Genomic DNA, 19,099 nt, shown 5'->3' with positions numbered 1-19,099 from the left:
TGGCTTGGGAGCTGCACTGCAAATTCATATTAGCAATTCAAATCTGAGCTTTCCTATCCAATGATATCGTGTTTGAACACAGCAGAGAACAAAAATGGACATGTTTCAGAGGATACAGGAACATCACATTGGCATACAGGAGTGCAGAAGCAGAACAAAAAGTTCCTTATTCTAGTGAAATAAAGATAGAGATCAGGAAACTGTAAACGCATGATCTTGTCAAAATAGGTTATCCCTGCTGACACACCAAGAATGTTCAAATGTGCCCTGTACCTCTCCAATTATGCCTCCTGAAACACAGACAGAATGGTTTAACAAGTGATCAGACAATTCAGAAAGGTTCTGAAAGACATATTGACTGCAATTAAAGCAGTGAGTGTAATAGAGAATGTGTTTTATAAGTAGCCTGAGGAATGGCTGTGTTTGGTTAATTTTCTGCAGGGAAAAGAAAATGCAAATACTTTAGTGCTGCACCTCCAAGAGTTGACCAGCCAATGCTGATCTGAGCAGAGTCAGAAAGGGACACCAAAAAGCTGCCTCAGGCACTGTCCTCACACAGTACAGCTCTAATAAACCCATCAATCCTATCTCCTGTTCAAAACACCTCAATTAAAAATTTCAAACATCTGAGGCAAGGTGATGAGATCTAGGGACAGGCAGCAGGACACAATCAATCCCAAATCTCTGGCTGCTCAGGGACACAAGGGAGCATTACAACTATCATGGGCTGTGGTAGAAAACTCTGGCTTAATCATTTGTCTTGTGACAAAGTATAGAGTCAAGGAATCTTTGAATGGTTTGGGTTGGAAGGGACCATAAAAATCATCCAATTCCAAACTTGTGCCATGGGCAGGGACACCTTCCACTATCCCAGGCTGCTCAGAGCCCCATCCAGCCTGGCCCCCTTCCAGGGATGCGACATTCACAGCTTCTCTGGGCAATAAGTAGGTGGGAAGAAAATAAGATCTTTCCACAGGATAATACCCCCTTCAGGCCACCTGATGGATGTCAATAAAGCCACACTAAGGGTGACAAGACCTGGTTCCCATTTTAGACATGACAGCATCATAGAGCTGCACTGAAAAGGAGAGTTATGGAGGTCACTTCCCCCTCCCCACAGTTTCCTTAAACTCAAAGATCAAGCCCTTCAAAATCTTCAGAGCCTCCTTCAGAGGAATGGTTTCCACATCCTAGAGGAAAAAAAAATTCTCCTCTTTCTGATGCAGCACTGAAGCAGAACCAGGCAGAGAGAGGGGCCAGCTTTCCAGCTGTGAGTCTGCCACATTCCACTCTATTCCTCAGTTCCATGACTCACCACTGAGACAGTGGGAGGACAATGCACCAAGAGGTTAAAATGTCCTCAAACATGCACAATAGCAGCAGCAAAATGAACACATAGAGAACTTCTTAACAGCTATGGCCCTGTTTTAACAGAAAGGGTACTTATCTCAGTGGATTCTAAGTTCCTAGACAGTCTCACCACCATCCTTTTCCAGTGTAGGATCTTTTGCTAATGTTTGCTGCCAAGTCCCTTCTCCAGTGTCATTTTAAAATGGTTCCATGGTGAAGTTCCTCCCTTTCCTTGAAGCAATCCTCCTTATTCCAACTATTTTCCCTTTTGGCATCCTAAGCTGTAAGACCTCCACTTCTGCAAATCATGTCCCTTGGACAATCCTAGTAACATTCACTGAATGCAGCTGATTATCAGCACAAATTTTTAAGGAAATTAGACCCAAAGACTGACAAATTTCTTGAGCACTTACACTTTTACTTTACTTACATCCTGGCCAGGAGGCCCCTGTGGTCCAGGGATACCAGGTACACCATGGGGACCCTGGTAGGGAGAGAACAGACAAACTCAGTAACCTGAGTAGTATTTATGAGGTGCTGAAAAGAAGAAATCCTTAACCTAATAGTTATTGGTGGAAAAATTAACCAGCACCTACACAACCATGAGAGAATTTAAAAAATATATAATTACAGCTCATATTGCACCATCCTGGTATCAGTCATTTCTGTGCCTCAAGGGACTTCATGTGCATCACTAAAGTCAAGCTTCCCATACATTGATTGGAGAGGTAATAATGACTCTTTACCGGAGGCAGGTTTTTGAACAGGGAGAAAATATGACTTAGTACAGGACAGTAGAGGAGAAAAGAAGGTCCATCTCCTCAGTTCCAGGTTATCACACTGGCTGTTGTGCTGGAAATTCAGGCTGGTGTCTACTGAGACCATGATACACAGTTGTTCATGCCACAGCAATGAAAAACTGAATGCATCTTTGAAAAACTGGATGTTGAGAGACTAAAGTGTGTTTGGTGAATACTGAAAGCTGTAGGATTTAAGTAATAAAAATGTTTTAAATTGTTTATTTTAAATCTTTGAGGCCTTGGCTATAAGAAACGTGCCTTGAATTATGTGCTTTAAAATGTATTTTTAAATGAAGGGTGAAACAAGTCACTCGTTATTTCTCTTGTAGGACTACAGACACATAAGGAAAAGTTTCCACCTGGCCAAGGCTCTTGATAAACTCTTTCTCAAAACTCAATATAGCATATAAGTACCTGGTAATACACAGGAGAAGTTCCCTTTGGAGGGTCAGCCACCCTGCAATCATTCCTCAAGCGAAACCAAAGCAATTACATGCGCCCTCATTAAATGACTGTTAGAAACATAATTAGTGTGGGTTTCCCCTCCCCAAGAATTTGGGTATAGCTAGAAAGACATACTGTACCAGTGACCCTTTGTCTCCTGGAGGTCCTGCAGGTCCCTACAAAGAGAAGAGACACACCAATCAAACCACTTAAAATTCCATCCCCCTTTGGCTGAGCAGGGTGGGTCCTGCATTAAGGTCCTGCATTATTCTCTGCACTGGACTGTGCGCTGCACTCATGAGTGGGGATGTGTGTGCACTACCTGTGCCCATGGGCAATCCATGCTCCTGGCTGGGTCTGGGGACAGAGAACCACAGCACCCTCATGGGGTAAAGCATCCTCCACCCCCAAGTGGGTATCTCTGTATAAGGAAAGAGTTTCAGTTTACCTTTAGACATTTTAGAAAGTTTAACTAGAAAGTTCTGGGCCCTTCTCACTGTAACTGGCTCAGTGCCAGCAGAGGAGCATGGATTGGGCTCGGAGAGTGTAACTCAAAGCCTGTTGCTGGTTTCATGGGGCCAAAAGCCAAACAGCTCACCTGAACTACTGAGTACTAAAGAGAGAGAATAAAGAAGCTCAGCGCTTTTCAAGGTGTTGTAGCAGGTGCATGAGGATCTGTCCCTACACTGTCCTTGGCTTTGCCTTTGTTTTTGTATTATTTCCTTCCCTTATTAAAACCTTTTTGATTTTTCAAGACACACTCGGTCATGCCGTCTCATTAATTGATTTTAGCCACTTCTCTGCAAGGGCTGGACCCTCAGAGGTATTGGGAACCCCAATGCACTCACATCTCTTGAGCTGGGACAGGACAAGTCCCCCAGGTTCTGAAGACCACTACATTCAGCTCCCTCTTACACAAGGCAAAACATCTGACAGGACTCGTGTGCTCTTTAATTTAGGTTAAAATAGGGGGACCAGTGGGCTTGTGCATGCTGTTTGTTTGGGGATGCAACTTAAAATGTGCAGCTGAGTGAGCCACTGGCAGGCACCCACTTATATAGAAACAGCACAGAGGTGATGCAGTACCATATTCAGCATGGGTGAATTGATGTGGTATTCCAAACACACCCCAAAACAAGGCTTGAATAAATTTGCTACCACTGTAACACCTCTCCTTTTGCTTTCTGTTTCTGGCACAGTAATTCACTAATCCTCACAATGTCTCCATGAAAGAAAACACCTCAGTGCATGTTAAGGAAATGGCTAAATGCATAATTTAATTAACACCAACAAGGCAAAGCAGGGCAAGATTGAAACTTTTCTTATACTGTGCATCCGCCCATTAGGCAACTTCAGTATAAACATATGAATTCACTCCAGTTGTCCAAGCTGTCCCCTGCTCTTTTGGAAATAACACTCTGCTAACACTCAAGTTTATGGCTCAGTGTTATGTAAATTGTAACTCAATACTTCAGCAGATAAGGTTAAAAAAAATAAAAAATCCTCATCTATATATTCATTTTGTGCAGGGAGCAAAGCCTGAGAGAGGTTAAGGGCACAGGGGGAAACAGGGTGAGGATTCCAATTAAAAAGAGTTGTTGGCTCTCAGCTCAGAAGCTGAAGTATTATAAACACAATTTTGTCACATCACTAAAAGGAGTAGAAGCTGATGTCTTTAATTCAGTATGTAATATGCACTGAAGCAACTCCACTGATTTTATTCTGGTTTTTGGGTTGATTTTGTGGTGTTTTTTTTTGGTGGGTTTTGTTGTGGGTTTTTTTTTTTTTTTTTTTTTTTTTTACTGTGAGATTCAGTCTTTGTGACAGTCTGCTAGATTCAAGGTTATACAGAGGTGTTTTTTTCCAATTCCAGTCTTTGTACTGGAGCTGAGGTTATGATGAATCTACAGTGGAAAAAAACCCATCATAATAGTGGTTTGATTATTGTTTTGTTGTGCTTTTTAATTTTATTTTTTAAAAGAAGCATTTAGTAAAGCAAATTAAATAAATAAAACATATCTTTTGAGAACAGTGTGGTGTGTAGGTGGCTACACATCCTGACAGTGAGCAAATAATGAAGACACTGAAAAAAAACAATCTTCTGGTGTGAGACAAGAGATATCTGCATTTGGAGTCAAGTCCTTAGTCATTTGTGTTTATGGAGATGAGAATGCTAAATCCCCAATGAAGAACAACTTTGTCATCCTGTGTACAACAGGATGCAGACATGAACTCATCTAGCCCTGGACTGAATTTAAAATATCTGTAATTAAAGACTATCCACAAGCTAGTGATTTTCACACATGCCAGATATTATTTTTTTAATTTAATTTTTTAATTTATTTTTTAAATTTAATTAATAGCCAAACATTGAGAAGTGCAAGAACACCACTGTTCCTTAAATCATAACAAAAGAGACCCAAGAAACCTGCAGTCATTGGTAATCTTGTGAGGACCATAAAAGCCATGATACAGTCACAGTGTGAAACAGGACCAACCCTGCCTGCTTTAACTCACATAAAATTCAGCATGGTAAAAGCAAATGTTAAGTGGACATACACCTCAGAAAGGCAGATTTTTCAATTCATTACCCAGCAATATGATTTATCATTTCAAGGCAACTTCCTGTACTAATTGGGACATTTATATCTAGATAAACAGAGCACTGATAACCACACATTGAATGATCATGGCATGCATGAGGTGTTGCAAAAGAATACAAGAGCTCAGATGTCCTCTATCAATTACAGCCAGAAATAGCATTTGCTTCCTCCTAAACATGTTTCACTAGCAAATTCAGTGCATTGCTGTAGGTCTCTGAGCAGGACTACTGCCAGAGCTCTGCCAAACCCCTCTCATTTCTAGAGTTGTACATCACAAGTACTGAAGTGATCAAACCCCAGCAACATGAAAACTCAAATTTTCTGAGCAGATGCCTGTATACACCTACTGATATTCAGGAGGGCAGAGCTGGATGAGGTCAAACCTACCAAATATTTGTGTGAAGTTATGGGGAGGATGGCCCTCCTGGAACACAGCAGTTTAAGCAATTTAATTTTGTATTTTGCTATCAGAGTGTCGCTCTGTCACTGCTGTGTGCCACAGTCATCCCTTCCAACAGGCGTTTATACAACAGCTAGGTTGTGTCTGTCCAGGAGACCAGACCTGCTGCCTTGGCACAGATCTCCACTCACATCCACAGCCAGTGTGCCAGGATGATGGCCAAAATTCAGGAGTGGCAGCCAGTGACACCAATCAATCTGACAGCACTTTTAGCCCTCATAACAGACATGTGTCATGTCAGCTACAAATGGCAGCCTCTGGATTCCAGCCAGTTGGAATCTGCACCTTCACAAGGCAAAACGTCCCACAGGCTCTCAGCACAGCTGAGCACAGGCAATGCATTCCCCAGGTGGCCATGCCTCATTTTCCACCTTGTCATAGGTTGCAGCAGGACCTGATACTCACAGGGGGTCCAGCCAGGCCGACTCCTGGCACTCCTCTGTCTCCTGGCTGTCCAGGAAGGCCAGGTGCTCCCCTCTCACCCTGAAACAAAGGAAAGAGTCAGAAGCTTTGTGCACTGATGAGAAAAATGTACTGAAATGCAACCAGGTTATAGACCAGAATGTCGCATGAGTACATCTGGTCTTGATCCTGCCTACAGAGGGACAAATTCTGCTTGTGGCAGCACGGGGATATGGCATAGTTACTGTCTCAGCATGCCCATAAAGTGTCCTTTTTCTACCACAGGGGTCCCAGCCCACCTCTGTGGGCTCAGTCTGTGCCATGTCACATCACACAACTGAGTGGAAACACAATCTTTGCAAGCATGTTCATTTATTTTAGCGCACTGCATCGAATTTCCAGCATTTCACAGAATCACCAAGGTTGGCAGAGACCTTCACGATCAGCTAGTCCAACCACCAGCTCAGCACCACGTTATTCAGTCCAAACAATTCCCCCAAGAGCCACATCCAGAACCCTTCCAGGAACAGTGGCTTCACCAGGGTAGCAGGCACTTTCCTTGGCTTGGGGAAACACTAAAGCACCGTCAACCACTTTTCCCTCTCTGTGCTTCTATGGTAGAAGACTAAGGCACAAAAATTGCTGAACATAGATTGTTTATTTGGGGAAGACAGGATTAGGGAAGTTTTATTGCATCTTAATACTCTCCTTTCCTTTACCAACACAGGCCTACTCACAGAAGTGTATGAAAATATTTTGGTAAAATATAACTCAACACTTCTACCACTCTCTCTCAAGCACTGTACTAGGAAAAGAGAGCCTTCCCTTCTCAAAAACAGGATTTTCAAAGTAAAACCTGAATAGCACAGAAAACAGCTTGACATTGTTCAATGTACACTGCAGACAGAAGGTTAAGAAATAATTCAGCTTTAAGACTTTAATTTAACATCTGTTTTCTACTTATAGGGAGAAATCAATACGATTTTTATGGATTGCATTGCAGCAGTGAGATTTGGTCTCACGTTGGCAGTAGATTTATAACAATGAATCTTATTTATGCTATTTATTATGACATTATTTCTGGCTATATAGAAGCATGATAGAAAAATTGTAACCTGTGGATTCTGCCCACTCAAATTTAAATCTGCAGTATCTCCTATTTTTCCCCTTCCTTGCTTTCTTTTTAAGCTAATCTTTTACTACAAAGGAATAATACTGCAAGGCCAGTGAGAAAAAATGCACTCTGATTAGTTCAAACACTCCACACATCCCTTATCAGTTATTCTTACTCAAAAAGATAATTTTAATACAAAAATTTCAATAGTATTTTCCCACACACAATTAAGACTTTTATCATCTTCGCTTGCTATTGAATAGAATACTTAATGAGATTTCTTTAGTGGGGTTTTTTTTTTCTGACTTTTATATTAATTCTCAGTCTATTAGTGTGTGTCTGTGTGTGGGTGTAGGTCTGTGTTCTGAACTGTCACAGATATATAGAAAAGACTACAATGCATTTGTACAAAATGCATCCAAACTAAAAGAAAATCATAGCAGTTTGGTTATATTATTATAATCCTACTTCTATAATTTACAGCATCTGTTTCAACATCTGATTCTTCTTCCAGTCCAGATCAGAATATGGTCATTTTGAAGAGGACAGTTTCTGAAATGCCTGATTAAATGTTCAAGCATAATCCAGATCCTCCCAGAATCAAAGATTTTTGGTGGTTTATTCCTTTCTCTCTTTTCTGTGTGCTTATAAAGGAATAAACACTACTTTCAGCAGAAGTTGGTATCATCAACCTCTTCAACTAGCTAGTCTTTGCCTCAGTACAGGAGGGGAAACCAGGACTACCTGGTTCTATTGGAAAATAATTCACATTCTACTTGCAGAGAGGTGAAGGGACTGAGTGGTAGGGAAAAGTTCTCTTTGAGGACAGACTGGTGGTCCTGAGAGCAGATCACCCCTGAGCCATGCATTGTCTCCCTGCCTGTGTGGATTGAAGGGCCCCAGTCACAGTTTCCCTGAAATAGTGTCCCCTGAGAACTCCATCTGTACTGAATTCTTATAGTGCTGGAAGGTATTTTAAATGTGGAAAGGAACACAGCTAATTCACATCTGAGTATTTACACCCAGAGAGATGCTGGAATAATAAAGAAAGGAACCTCCTAGAAGGCCCGAAGTACATCTTTGAGTCAGAGCTTTGCAAACTCCGTTTTCCAGTGGAAAACAGACCATGTGTGCACCATTTTCTTTTATCCAGTTCAAGTGATTAAGATGAGCGGTACACAATGAAGTCCATGCTCACCTTATGTCCAAAGGGTCCTGGCAAGCCTGGTGGTCCTCTTTCTCCCTAAAGTGACAAAAGCAAACCACGAAAACAGTCACCATCCCCACAAACAAGAGTCTGGAGTTTGCTATAGTCAAAGCAGCAATTCTCCCACCACTGCTGTCCTGAGCTCATGGAGTCCTGGCAATATTTTAGTGACAACATGTAACTAAATTAAACAATCTGCTAACTGGAAAAGAATTAAAAGTTTTTCATCAAGATAATAATTTTTGTACTAGTCACAAGGACAAGGGCTATTCCTTGCAGAGTTTTCTCTTTTCAATGTAAATTTCAGAAATACATCTTCAGTTCTTTCTGATTTTTTTTTAACGCACAAAATGGGATCTAGAGCATTTTTCACAGGCAGGGCTTCCATGGATTCAGGTAAATCCATACTCTCCTACAGGAGTCATGCTTGCCTGCCTCATATTGAACTAGACAAGCACAAAGCTTGCCAGCAGTACTTACCCTTTCTCCATCTTTACCCTTCCCAGGCAAACCTGGCTCTCCAGCACGCCCTGGCTCACCAGGCGGGCCAGGTAAACCCACTTTTCCTTCTTTTCCAGGATCACCCTATAGAAGAGAAACCATCAGAACTCTTTAGAATACTATAGACAATTACCATCTCAAGTCTTTCACTGGAACTCAAAAACATGGATTTTTTCCTTGCTGTCTCATCTGGATTTCTTTTGGCATCATAGGAAACACTCTTTAATGGGAATTCTTTTCCTTCAGTAATCTCAAGGCATGTGTAATTTCCATTAAGAGAAGCAAAAGAAGACTTAAAAATGTTTTGGGAACCATCTCTATGTGGCAGTGTGCTCTCTTCATGGAGCACACCCCAACCTGAACTCGTCAAAATTGGTTTTCCCTGCTGTGACACTGAAAAATGTTGGAATGTGCCCCCATCCCAACCTGATCTTTGCTTCCCATAACCCTGCCCAAGTGACACCCAGCAGCAGCAGAGTAGTGGATGCATCTGGTTGTGATGGCTGCATTTGACTCACAGTGGGCTCAGGGGAGGCAGATAGCAACCCTACAGGTCGTGCTATGTGCAACCCTACAGGGCAATGTGCTAACCTACCACAGGGCTGGTCAACACCTTCACAAATTTGGGAAAAACTAACATTTGTAGCCAGCCAACCATCTTATCCCAAGAGCAATGGACAGCCCAGGGCCTGCATGCCCAGATATCCCCTTGAGCATGGATGCCTCTCAAAGCTACCCTTTAAATTATCACCTCATCACATCAGATACTCAGCAAACAAAATGGGAGTGAGTGCATTTGAAACTTTGAAACCCTAGCTAAGTGATAGAAATCATTGGTTGCACACATATAATGCTTCAGACAAAACATTGATCATGCTTGGGACTAACTCTGGATGCAGCCACACCTAAATTCCTCTCTGAGAAGTTTAGAACACAAAGGGATTCTTTCTGAGCCATGACTGAATGGAAGGGTCTCCCTGACAGCTTTGTCTGTCCCTGTCCTCAATGCAGTAAATAATCAAGTGTACCTTGCTTCAAATCTTTTTAAACCACTGTGGCATTTACCATTGAACTTTGTTAACTCGGTGTCTTGTATCAATAAAATATACTGTTGCTTCTTTCTTGTGAGTGAAGCGCATCACTCTTTCTGCAACACTCAATAAGAGAGAACTCTTGGTCCTCACATGACCCTGAGGGAGAGCTCAGTAATTTTCAAGAAGATTTTACTGAAGGACCTAGGATTTATTCCCTATTGAGCCCCAAACAGAAGGATATAGGGGTTCATATTTCTGATTAATCATTCCTATTCCAGAAAACAAAGAGCAGGACTATAGCATGCTGGAGTGCATGACCAAACACAACCCCCTGACTTCAGACAGCTCACAAAATGGGACAGAAAGCCAGTTTTTCTTCCAGCTTTGGATTTACAGTGATGAATAGGAGTTTCTTAGAACATCAAATGCCCACTCTTGAGAGGTTATGAAGACAGCAGAAGACCGTAATTGTGTAGCAGTGACTTCACTATATCCAGTCATATCTCATTAGTTTATCAGGTAAATTAGAAAGTTGCAACTGGATAAAAACCTTACAGCATGTGTAATAGAGAGTTCAGACAAGATGAATTCATGAACCCATGTGTCCTAACCATCCACAAACCTATGAACTAATTTCCAGTTCAGACTGCATCTGCCCCTATTATTTAAAATGCTCAAGAAAATAAGAAACAAACTCATCAAAGAACCAACTCACCTTTTCCCCCTTTTCTCCTGCCTTTCCTGGGAGTCCAGGACTTCCAGGCACACCCTGGAGAGAAAGGGTAAGAAGTTTTTTTGTAGGCAGTATTGGATTTTAAACAAAGGGGCAGACCTGTGGGTTCAGTACAGTTTATCTCAAGGATCAGTATCAGCTCTACATTTCCCACTACAGAAAATCTGTAATCCAGAGAACACCACAGAAAAGCTGTGTAACAATCCTTAAAGGAGGAATTTCTTTTTCAATATAAAAAAATACCTGAACAAAAAAAGCAGAAACTAAGCTAGCTAGATTTGTTCATTCTGCCAGTAACTATTAATTTCATTTCATGAAATCCTCAGCAGTTCCTAATATGCTACCAACAACCCCTCAGTCACCACGTCTCCATAAGAGGAGCCAAAAGCCTCCCAACACTGGGAAATATATCCGTGTTCATTTCCTCCTCTATTTCAGCTTTCAATCCTTTTAACGTCTTGGCAGGTCTCAAAGGACTCTGTGTCAAAATATAGATGATTTAGAGCTCTAAATTAAATACTGTAACTTCCTAACCCACCAAAACATATTTTAGAATGGTAGTCCATTTTAAGATGTGAAATCATGTCTTGGCACCATTAAGATTGGATTGACCTCAGAATGGATGTGATAATTATTTTCCTTTCTGCACCAGTAAAAATTATTTCCAACTATATTGGCTTTTATAGGTAATATATTGGTATTACTGGTATGGAAGTTTGCTTAATGGAATATGAAATTGAAAAGTTCTTAATTTTCTTAATATCACCTTTCAGTTTGAAATTAAATCACTACATTAATACAATTAAATCAAATGTATCTTAACAATCAGTAGAAGGGAAATTTAGGTTTTCTTGGATTGCCCAGGTAAAAAACTTTGGTTCTGGTTCTAACAGTGCTGTGTTCTAAACCCCTGTGGATAAATACATCATATCCTGAGGTCTAAATGCTGGTCTTTACCTACTCCAGCCTAAACCCAGTGAAACCCCAGGAACTAGAAAGAAAATTACCCTGTCCTCAGGAGCTGGGGATAAAGTTAATCTAAAGATTTTTTTAGCAAATATGAAAAGTTTTATCATGCACAAATTAATAGTGGTGATGAACCCCCAGGTAAGGGGGACACTGCATTAATTTTAAGGGTCTTTAGGCTCAAATGCCTACATGCTTTCATAATAAAAGTTGGAGTTTACCATGCTACTTTTATACCATGAAGTCCTGTTTACAAAAAGAGACAACAAATAAAAAAAAAAAAAAAAAGGCAAAGAAAATAAAACCAAAGACATGACAAACATTGAATTTTTTCTCTTGAAGAGTTGGCAGCAGAAATTCCTTTTGACAATTTGGTGAGAAATGAAGCAGCTCTGTTCCTTCCCTTGATAAAATGAATATAAGAAGATAGTTCATGGATACATCATTCCCAGGTGCCTCCAGACCTTTCAATTCAGCCACAAGAAACAAGTTTAATGAAACACAGCCTTATGAACTTCATAGTAATCCCCATGGAATGGAAAACTAAACACATTAAATAAAGAAATCAGGGCACAGATGGGAAAACAAATACCCTGGTGCATACTTACCACATTTCCTGGCAAGCCTCTTGGACCTGGGGGCCCTGCTGGTCCACTCAAACCCTGTTTTAAGAAAAAATGAAGTGTGTGTGCATATATAAATCACAACTTGTGTCACCATAGGAACAAGATGTTCCAAGTGAGATTGGATTTCATGTCAGACAAGGTGTTGTACGTCCAGGAGGCAAAAAACCAGCATGTTTGTTTGAAATTTTTAAGTGTAAAGAAAAATGAAACAATACAAAAGGATGAAGGCTCTCTTTGGGAGCTTAAAGCCACCTTCTCTCCAAACAGATCCCAAATCTAGCTCAGATAGAGGAAGAAAAGCCTGGGTCAGAAACATCAGAACAACAGAGAAAAGAATGTTGATTTATCATAAAATAAATTTAGGTCAACAAAATATGCTTTGTTGACAATTCCACCTTTCTCTGCTGTGGGGGACAAAACCTGAAAACATTCTTTTGCACTAAACAGGTGAAATAGCCTAAACCATCCAGAGTGTATAGTTTTGAATTGCAAGTCTTTATCCATTTGCAAGTCAAAGCTTTGTAGCATGAAAAAGCCCAAAATTTCATAGGAGACATCAGAGGACATATATTTGGGGATTTATGTCCCCACAGAGATGTATGTTTGGGGTCATCAGGCTGTATTTAGAGGTTTCATAGAATCATAGATTTGGGTTGAAAGGGACCTTAAAACATCATCTGGTTCCAAACCAATCCTCTGTCATAAACAGGGATATTCTCTACTAGATCAGCTTGTTCTGGGCAACCTGTGCCCACTGCTTCACCCTTTCACAGGAAATAATTTCTTCCTAATATTAATTTAAACCTACTCTCAGTTTGAAGCCATTCTCCCTTGTCCTTTCACTCCATGCCCTTGTAGAAAGTCCCTTCCCAGCTCTCTTGTATTTCCTCTTTAGGCACTGAAAGGGACTCTAAGATCTCCCTGGAGCCTTCTCTTCTCCAGGCTGAACAATTCCAATCCTCTCAGCCTTTGCTCATAGCAGAGGTTGAAAGGTTTCCTCATTTCTGTGCTATTTACAGTTACCAGTCTATGAGCCAACAGAAACACTCAGAGCAGCAGCAGTCTGTGAAAGGATGACAAGAGAAGAGAAGGTGCCTGCAAATATCTGCATCTCCATATCATTAACTACCTCTGAGCCACCAGGTTATAAAAAGAAATAAAACCAAGAAATGTTGTTTTGTTTTGTTTTGTTTTTTCTCTTCTCCGAAATACTAAGGGGTCCTTCAACCAAGACTGAAAAACACCTGAAAATAGGCAGTTCAGAGTTTAGATTCAAAGCACTCCTTAGGGACAATGTCCAAGCACAAGCCCAAGAAGGAAAACCCATGAACACAAAGGTGGAATAAGAAATTTCAGAGCTCTGGGATGACTCATTTGGGTTTCTTATTCCTTCTTTCTCCTGATTGCAGTCATCCCCTCTCTAAATCATTATTTCAAACAGTTCTCCAGTGTTTCTTCCTTCTTTGCTTGCAAAGAAAGTCTGTGGCTTTTTATTCAGCTGCAAAGATCTTGTATGCTCTCACAATAATAAAACTGGACAGGAATCCTTCACTGTTCCTAAGCACACAGACAGACAAGAGCAGCACACCCTACAACAAATGCCTCAAAAAGGGGTCTGGGATGAGTCTTCTGGATGAGCCAGTATTAAAAAAAAAAATCAGAATTGACAGTGAAGCTTAAAAGCAACCATGATCAAAACCCAATTCCTGCTGCTGCTGAGCAGTGAGCTCCCTGCTCCAGCTGGCTGCCTGAGCTGGGCTGACATTGCAGTGCAGTCACACTCACTCAGAAAAAGAAGAGATTTGAGCAGGAAAAGATGCACAGTCTTGAGCTGGGCTGAAAGGGGCATTGATCTGTTTGGTGCAGGTGGTCCTGTCTGCCCACAAACAGCCTTTTCCAGCTGTGGATTAGGATGTGCACTGTGCCCAAGAAGCCTGGGACTGCAAATCCACAAGATGTTGATATCAGTGTCCCTTCAGGTGTGTTACTATCAGGGGAAAATGCTACAAGGGAAGCAGCTACTCACAGTCTCTCCAAGGGCTCCAGCCTCTCCTCGGGCTCCTTTCTCCCCCTTTGCACCCTGTGCAGAAAGGAGACTGATTAGATATGGAAGGAGACCTCCTGCCAGACAAAAAGGCTTTAAGATACCTGAAATTGTACTAGGCAATGTTTTTTGTTAACCAATTCACAGAAGAGTTAATGGCTGAGGAAATAGCTCCCAGTTCTCTATGCAGCAAGAAAACTATAAAATGAAAAGAACTATAAAAATAAAACCTTGAGACTTAAGAAGAGTTACTAATGACTTCTCAGCACAGGATGCTGAAACCTGCAGGTATCTGGATGAAACTCCTTCCTATCCTCAGGCCTACCAACTACTTTATTTCCAGCTGAAATTTGATGGTCTCCCTTCACAGAAGATTTGCCAACAGTTCTGAAATATAAACATCAGTCATCAAGAAATGATAAAAATAGATCCCCATGTAGAGGGTTTGTTTTAATCATACATATCACAGAGCCCTTTCTGAATGATTTTTGCAGGACAAAGTCTATTCACTGAACTGTCCTCCATTTAGCAGAGGTTATTAAAAGTTTCATGACATTACTGTGCTTTTTCTTGGGTTGGGGGGGTTTGGTTTTGTTTGGTTTGCTTTTTTTTTTTTTTTTTTTTTTTTTTTTTTTTTTTTTTTTTTGGATGCTCAAACTGCTGTTAACCTGTTTAAGGTGTTGATGCCCAAGAATTGCTGATTATATAAACAATTGTTGGGCACAGCACATATGATGGCAGAGTGAACACCTACCCATGTTAAATGGAAACACCTCAGTGTTGATCGGAAATAGCTTTGTGTGACCCAATAAATTCTCTGAAGATTGTTGAGACCGTAGAACCATTTCACATGAGCTATCACTCATGCCAGATCAGATGAGCTGGGGCTGAATCTGACAGCTCTGAAATGTTTTGAACATGTACTGCAGTGACTTATCTGCAACACCTGTGGTTTGGTAGCAGCACTACAAGGTACCCCCCTGAAGGGCCATGAAGGTGGAGGAAGTCTCTCAGACAATACTGACCATGCTAAAAAGACACTGTATTTCTGACCTGACCTTCCTCCTTTGTCCTGGAGTCCAACAGAAGTAAATATCTGTACAGAAGTCCCTGAACTTATGGCAGTGAGAAACAAAAGAAATGGGCTGCTGCTGCATACAAGAAGGATTATTTACAGTGATATAGACCTTGAGGGCACTGCACTCTAGTCATGTCAAAGATTTTCTTCAAAGTCCCTCTCACCTGTACTCCTGCAGGTCCTGGCACACCTTTCTCACCTGGGACCCCAGGCAATCCCTGCAAAACAGAGGGAGAGGTAAAGAGCTCCTTGCACTGAGAGAAGGAAGTGTGATTTTTACAGAGGCTGTCACTGCACAGGGCTCTGTCTCTTCTGGGAGCTCCATCCAGAACAAGAGAGTACAGAATTACAAATGCAGCACCCAAATGCACAATTTAGCTGGGCCACATCACTTCAGAATCCCTTAATAAATCCCGCACATAAATTACTGCCAGCCAAGCTCTGTCTAGCAAATCCTGTTGTCCTCTTTTCAGCTACTAAGGCCCAGAACTATAGATTAGGTGCTTAAACTCCGGTAGTCATACAGCTTCCTCTACAGGCAGTACAAAGATAAGCACCACTGTGGCTATTTCTAATGAGAGAAACATCCCAACTACAGAAGGAGCATGTCCACCCTCTCCCTCCAAAACTGACCACTCTCATGTCCTCTTCTTGCTAAAGTTCAAAGCCAATTGAAGAAACACTTGGCTGCACTTACAGGTTCTCCACTCATTCCTTGATCTCCTTTGTCCCCTTTTGGTCCAGGTTCACCCTGATACAAAACAAAGACAAAGAGAGAAATAAAAGTTAATTCCAGGGCTGGAACTCACACTAGTCCTGTTTACCAAGTGGGTTCTTTCAATCAGTTACCCATTTCTGACATAAGGTAGCTTCTTCAAAGGACTTTGAGGTCAACGAGTGAAAACTGAATGCCACACTAAGACATGGAGAACACTGTCTAGACTTCTTGGTCTGTTCTGATACTAACTGAAAAAATATTCAGCTTAAAAAGAGAACATTTTGCCCTCATGCAGAAGAATAGCTAAGAATATACCCAAAATCAAAAAATTAATCTTAAAGCAATTTTAAAAGGCCCCCTGATGTGACCAATAGTAAAAGCATCAGTGCCACTGCACTACCTCTCTGTGGGATCACACCCCTAATGTCATCCTACAATAATCCCACATAAAGAAAGTTCCCTATTCCACCAACAAAAGATAAGATGTCAGTGATCATCTGGAGCATTTCCAGAGGTGTGCACTGCACAGCTATTCCTGCTCTCTAGTTCTATTAAAATCTCCATACATTCAGGCAGCTTCCTCTCCCTCCTGCAATGTCAGTACATTTTTTCATGCACCACCATCACTGCCTAATAAGATTAATTTATTCCTGTTCTTCCTCCTAACAGTAAATTGAATATGCATTCAGACAGAAGTTCATCAGCTTTGTCCTGTGGTCTAGAGCAATAATCAATAAATCCATATTTCTGCTTTTTATAAATTGAAAAGGAAAGCACACAATTATGAAACTAGCTGGAATAAAGCAGGCACTACACGAACACTCACATTTCTATATTGTTATGAACAAATGCATTCAGGCAACAGCAATCATTACTTATTCATTATTTAACATCCCAAGTGTTTCAATTATGCAATCAAGGAAGAGTAAGAACACCAGTGATTTAAGATACACACACGAGCAAGGAATAGTGATCAGCCAAAATGCAGAGCCAGACAAATCAGCTCGAATTTTATTTACATCTGCTATTTGCCAATCGTTTCTGCAACACCTGGGATCTCACAGTCCATTTTCAAATGATTCTCTAACAGACAAAATAAGTGTAGCTGCATAAATATTACTTATGCTTGTATTTATTATGCATTATGAATAAATATCATCATCTGTGATAAATAATGGGAGGAATTTCACTCTACAGGTAGCATCCCATTAGATCGACTTTTAACCAGGCAGTCCCTGATGCCATCTAGTGTCCTTCAGAAAGACATCAGGATCACCCAAAACAGCTGAAGCAAAGGGTCTAAAGCTGCAAACCTGTATGTTTGTGCCTGGAAGTTGTTTTTTGTAATGACATTTCAAATTGTGAAACTCTTTTGAGAGAGCAGAACGACAAAGCACAGACATAGGTCAGTACATCTGTAGGCAGGGATGGTGCTACTGAGTGGGAAGGATGGACATTACCAGGGAAAAGAAAACTGCAAAGGGAAGAAGAAACACAACAGGTAAAGGGGGAAGTTTTTAAGGTTTTCCTTTCTTCCACTTTTTCCTTGATACTTGCACAGTAGTGCAAAATCTAACAGCCACAGACGTGGGCAAAGGAAGGATTTCTTTGTAGATTCATACAATGGTTTGGGGAGGATGGGACCTGAAAATCATCTAATTCCAACCCATCTGCCATCTGAAATGATGCCACCCACTAGACCAGGTTTCTCAAAGCCCCATCTAATCTGGTCTGGAACATTCCCAGGCATGGGGCACCCACAGCTTCTCTAGACAACCTCTGCTAATGTCTCATCACTCTCACAGTAAAGAACCACTTCCAAATACCTAATCTAAACCTGCCCTCTGACAGTTTAAAGCCTCTAATCATCTTTGTGGCCTCCTCTGGATTTGCTCCAAGAGATCCAATGTCCTTGTTTTGGGGGCTCCAGAGCTGGATGCAGCACTCCAGGAGGGCTCTCACCAGAGCAGAGGGGTAGAAACACCTCCCAGGACCTGTTGGCCATTGCTGCAGCTCAGGACACAACTGGCTTTTGTTAACACAACCCACCAGCAAATCTACCTGCGAGTCCTTTCAAGTTTGCCAAATCCATGACTCTCTCCAAGGCTCTTAACAAAACTTGCTAGTGCCGCCTACTGGCAGCTGCTCTTAATCCATTGCCACCCACTTCCCACCCATCCCTCAGTGCGCAAAGACACAGTGACAGCTGACAGCTGCCACCAGCCTGGCCCAGAAGAGGACGTAGAGCTTCCATGGCCTGCTCTCAGCAGTGTCCTCCCATAGTCTCAATCATACCTCAGTAATTCCTTGCTACTTAAAGGAAAGCAACTGCAGTGGGGATTCAGCTGTGCCTGGCCACGTTGGGAGACAGAAGGCAAAGTAAGGAGTCACCTCCTTTTTTACTCCTTTTGCCTCTTTCTAGCCATCATACCCAACCACCACTGTGGTTCTCTCCCGCCACCTCCAAAAATATTTCATGATCCTAACTGGCTAGCCCAAATATATATGAAATAGCTCCCTGGTACAATATAACACACACTCAATGGGAAGCAATGGCAAGGATTGGTTTATGGAGAGCACTTGACAACTGTCCGCACCCTGCTGGCCCTGCCATCTCTGTAGCATTACCTGTGACACTCTCCTAAGGCTCATCATCCCCTTCTGACACTTTAATTTGTACCCTGTACATCTAAGGTAACTATTCTCACCTTCCCTTCTCCTCCCTCACAGTGCCATGTGCAGAGCTGTGCTGTGGCAGGTGTCACCACAGTCGTCTTGCACACGGAGCAATCCCAGCAAATGGAACAGTTGACACACTTCAGGCCTTTTATTTCTTACTGTCTTGCAGCTCATTTACAAGACCAATGTACTCAAAACAAAAGAAAAACCTCCTTCTGTAGCCATAGCCCTACAAAGACCACATAAGATGTCACTGATCTGCATATTTCCTTAGGGTGTGTACATATATATATAGGCTTAACCTTTGAGCAAATGTGAAAAGCAAGCCAAAGAAATCTTG

General features: G+C 41.5%; 1 protein-coding gene across 1 annotated transcript in view; it reads right to left on the bottom strand.

Annotated features, from left to right (window-relative positions):
• The window catches only part of COL22A1 (collagen type XXII alpha 1 chain), a gene marked incomplete at its 5' end in the record, with an annotated part of 210,599 nt that overhangs the window by 40,321 nt on the left and 151,179 nt on the right, over nt 1–19,099 (bottom strand). The window contains 10 exons of the mRNA XM_083859503.1: nt 1,781–1,834; nt 2,735–2,770; nt 6,063–6,140; nt 8,372–8,416; nt 8,861–8,965; nt 10,631–10,684; nt 12,223–12,276; nt 14,267–14,320; nt 15,527–15,580; nt 16,060–16,113. Coding sequence (XP_083715629.1) covers nt 1,781–1,834; nt 2,735–2,770; nt 6,063–6,140; nt 8,372–8,416; nt 8,861–8,965; nt 10,631–10,684; nt 12,223–12,276; nt 14,267–14,320; nt 15,527–15,580; nt 16,060–16,113 — 588 coding nt within the window. The remainder of the gene's footprint in view (nt 1–1,780; nt 1,835–2,734; nt 2,771–6,062; nt 6,141–8,371; nt 8,417–8,860; nt 8,966–10,630; nt 10,685–12,222; nt 12,277–14,266; nt 14,321–15,526; nt 15,581–16,059; nt 16,114–19,099) is intronic.

The sequence above is a fragment of the Zosterops lateralis genome (genome assembly GCF_965231275.1).
Source record: "Zosterops lateralis genome assembly, chromosome: 1".
In the NCBI taxonomy this organism is placed as follows: Eukaryota; Metazoa; Chordata; class Aves; order Passeriformes; family Zosteropidae; genus Zosterops; species Zosterops lateralis.
This window is presented reverse-complemented; position numbering and strand designations above follow the sequence as displayed.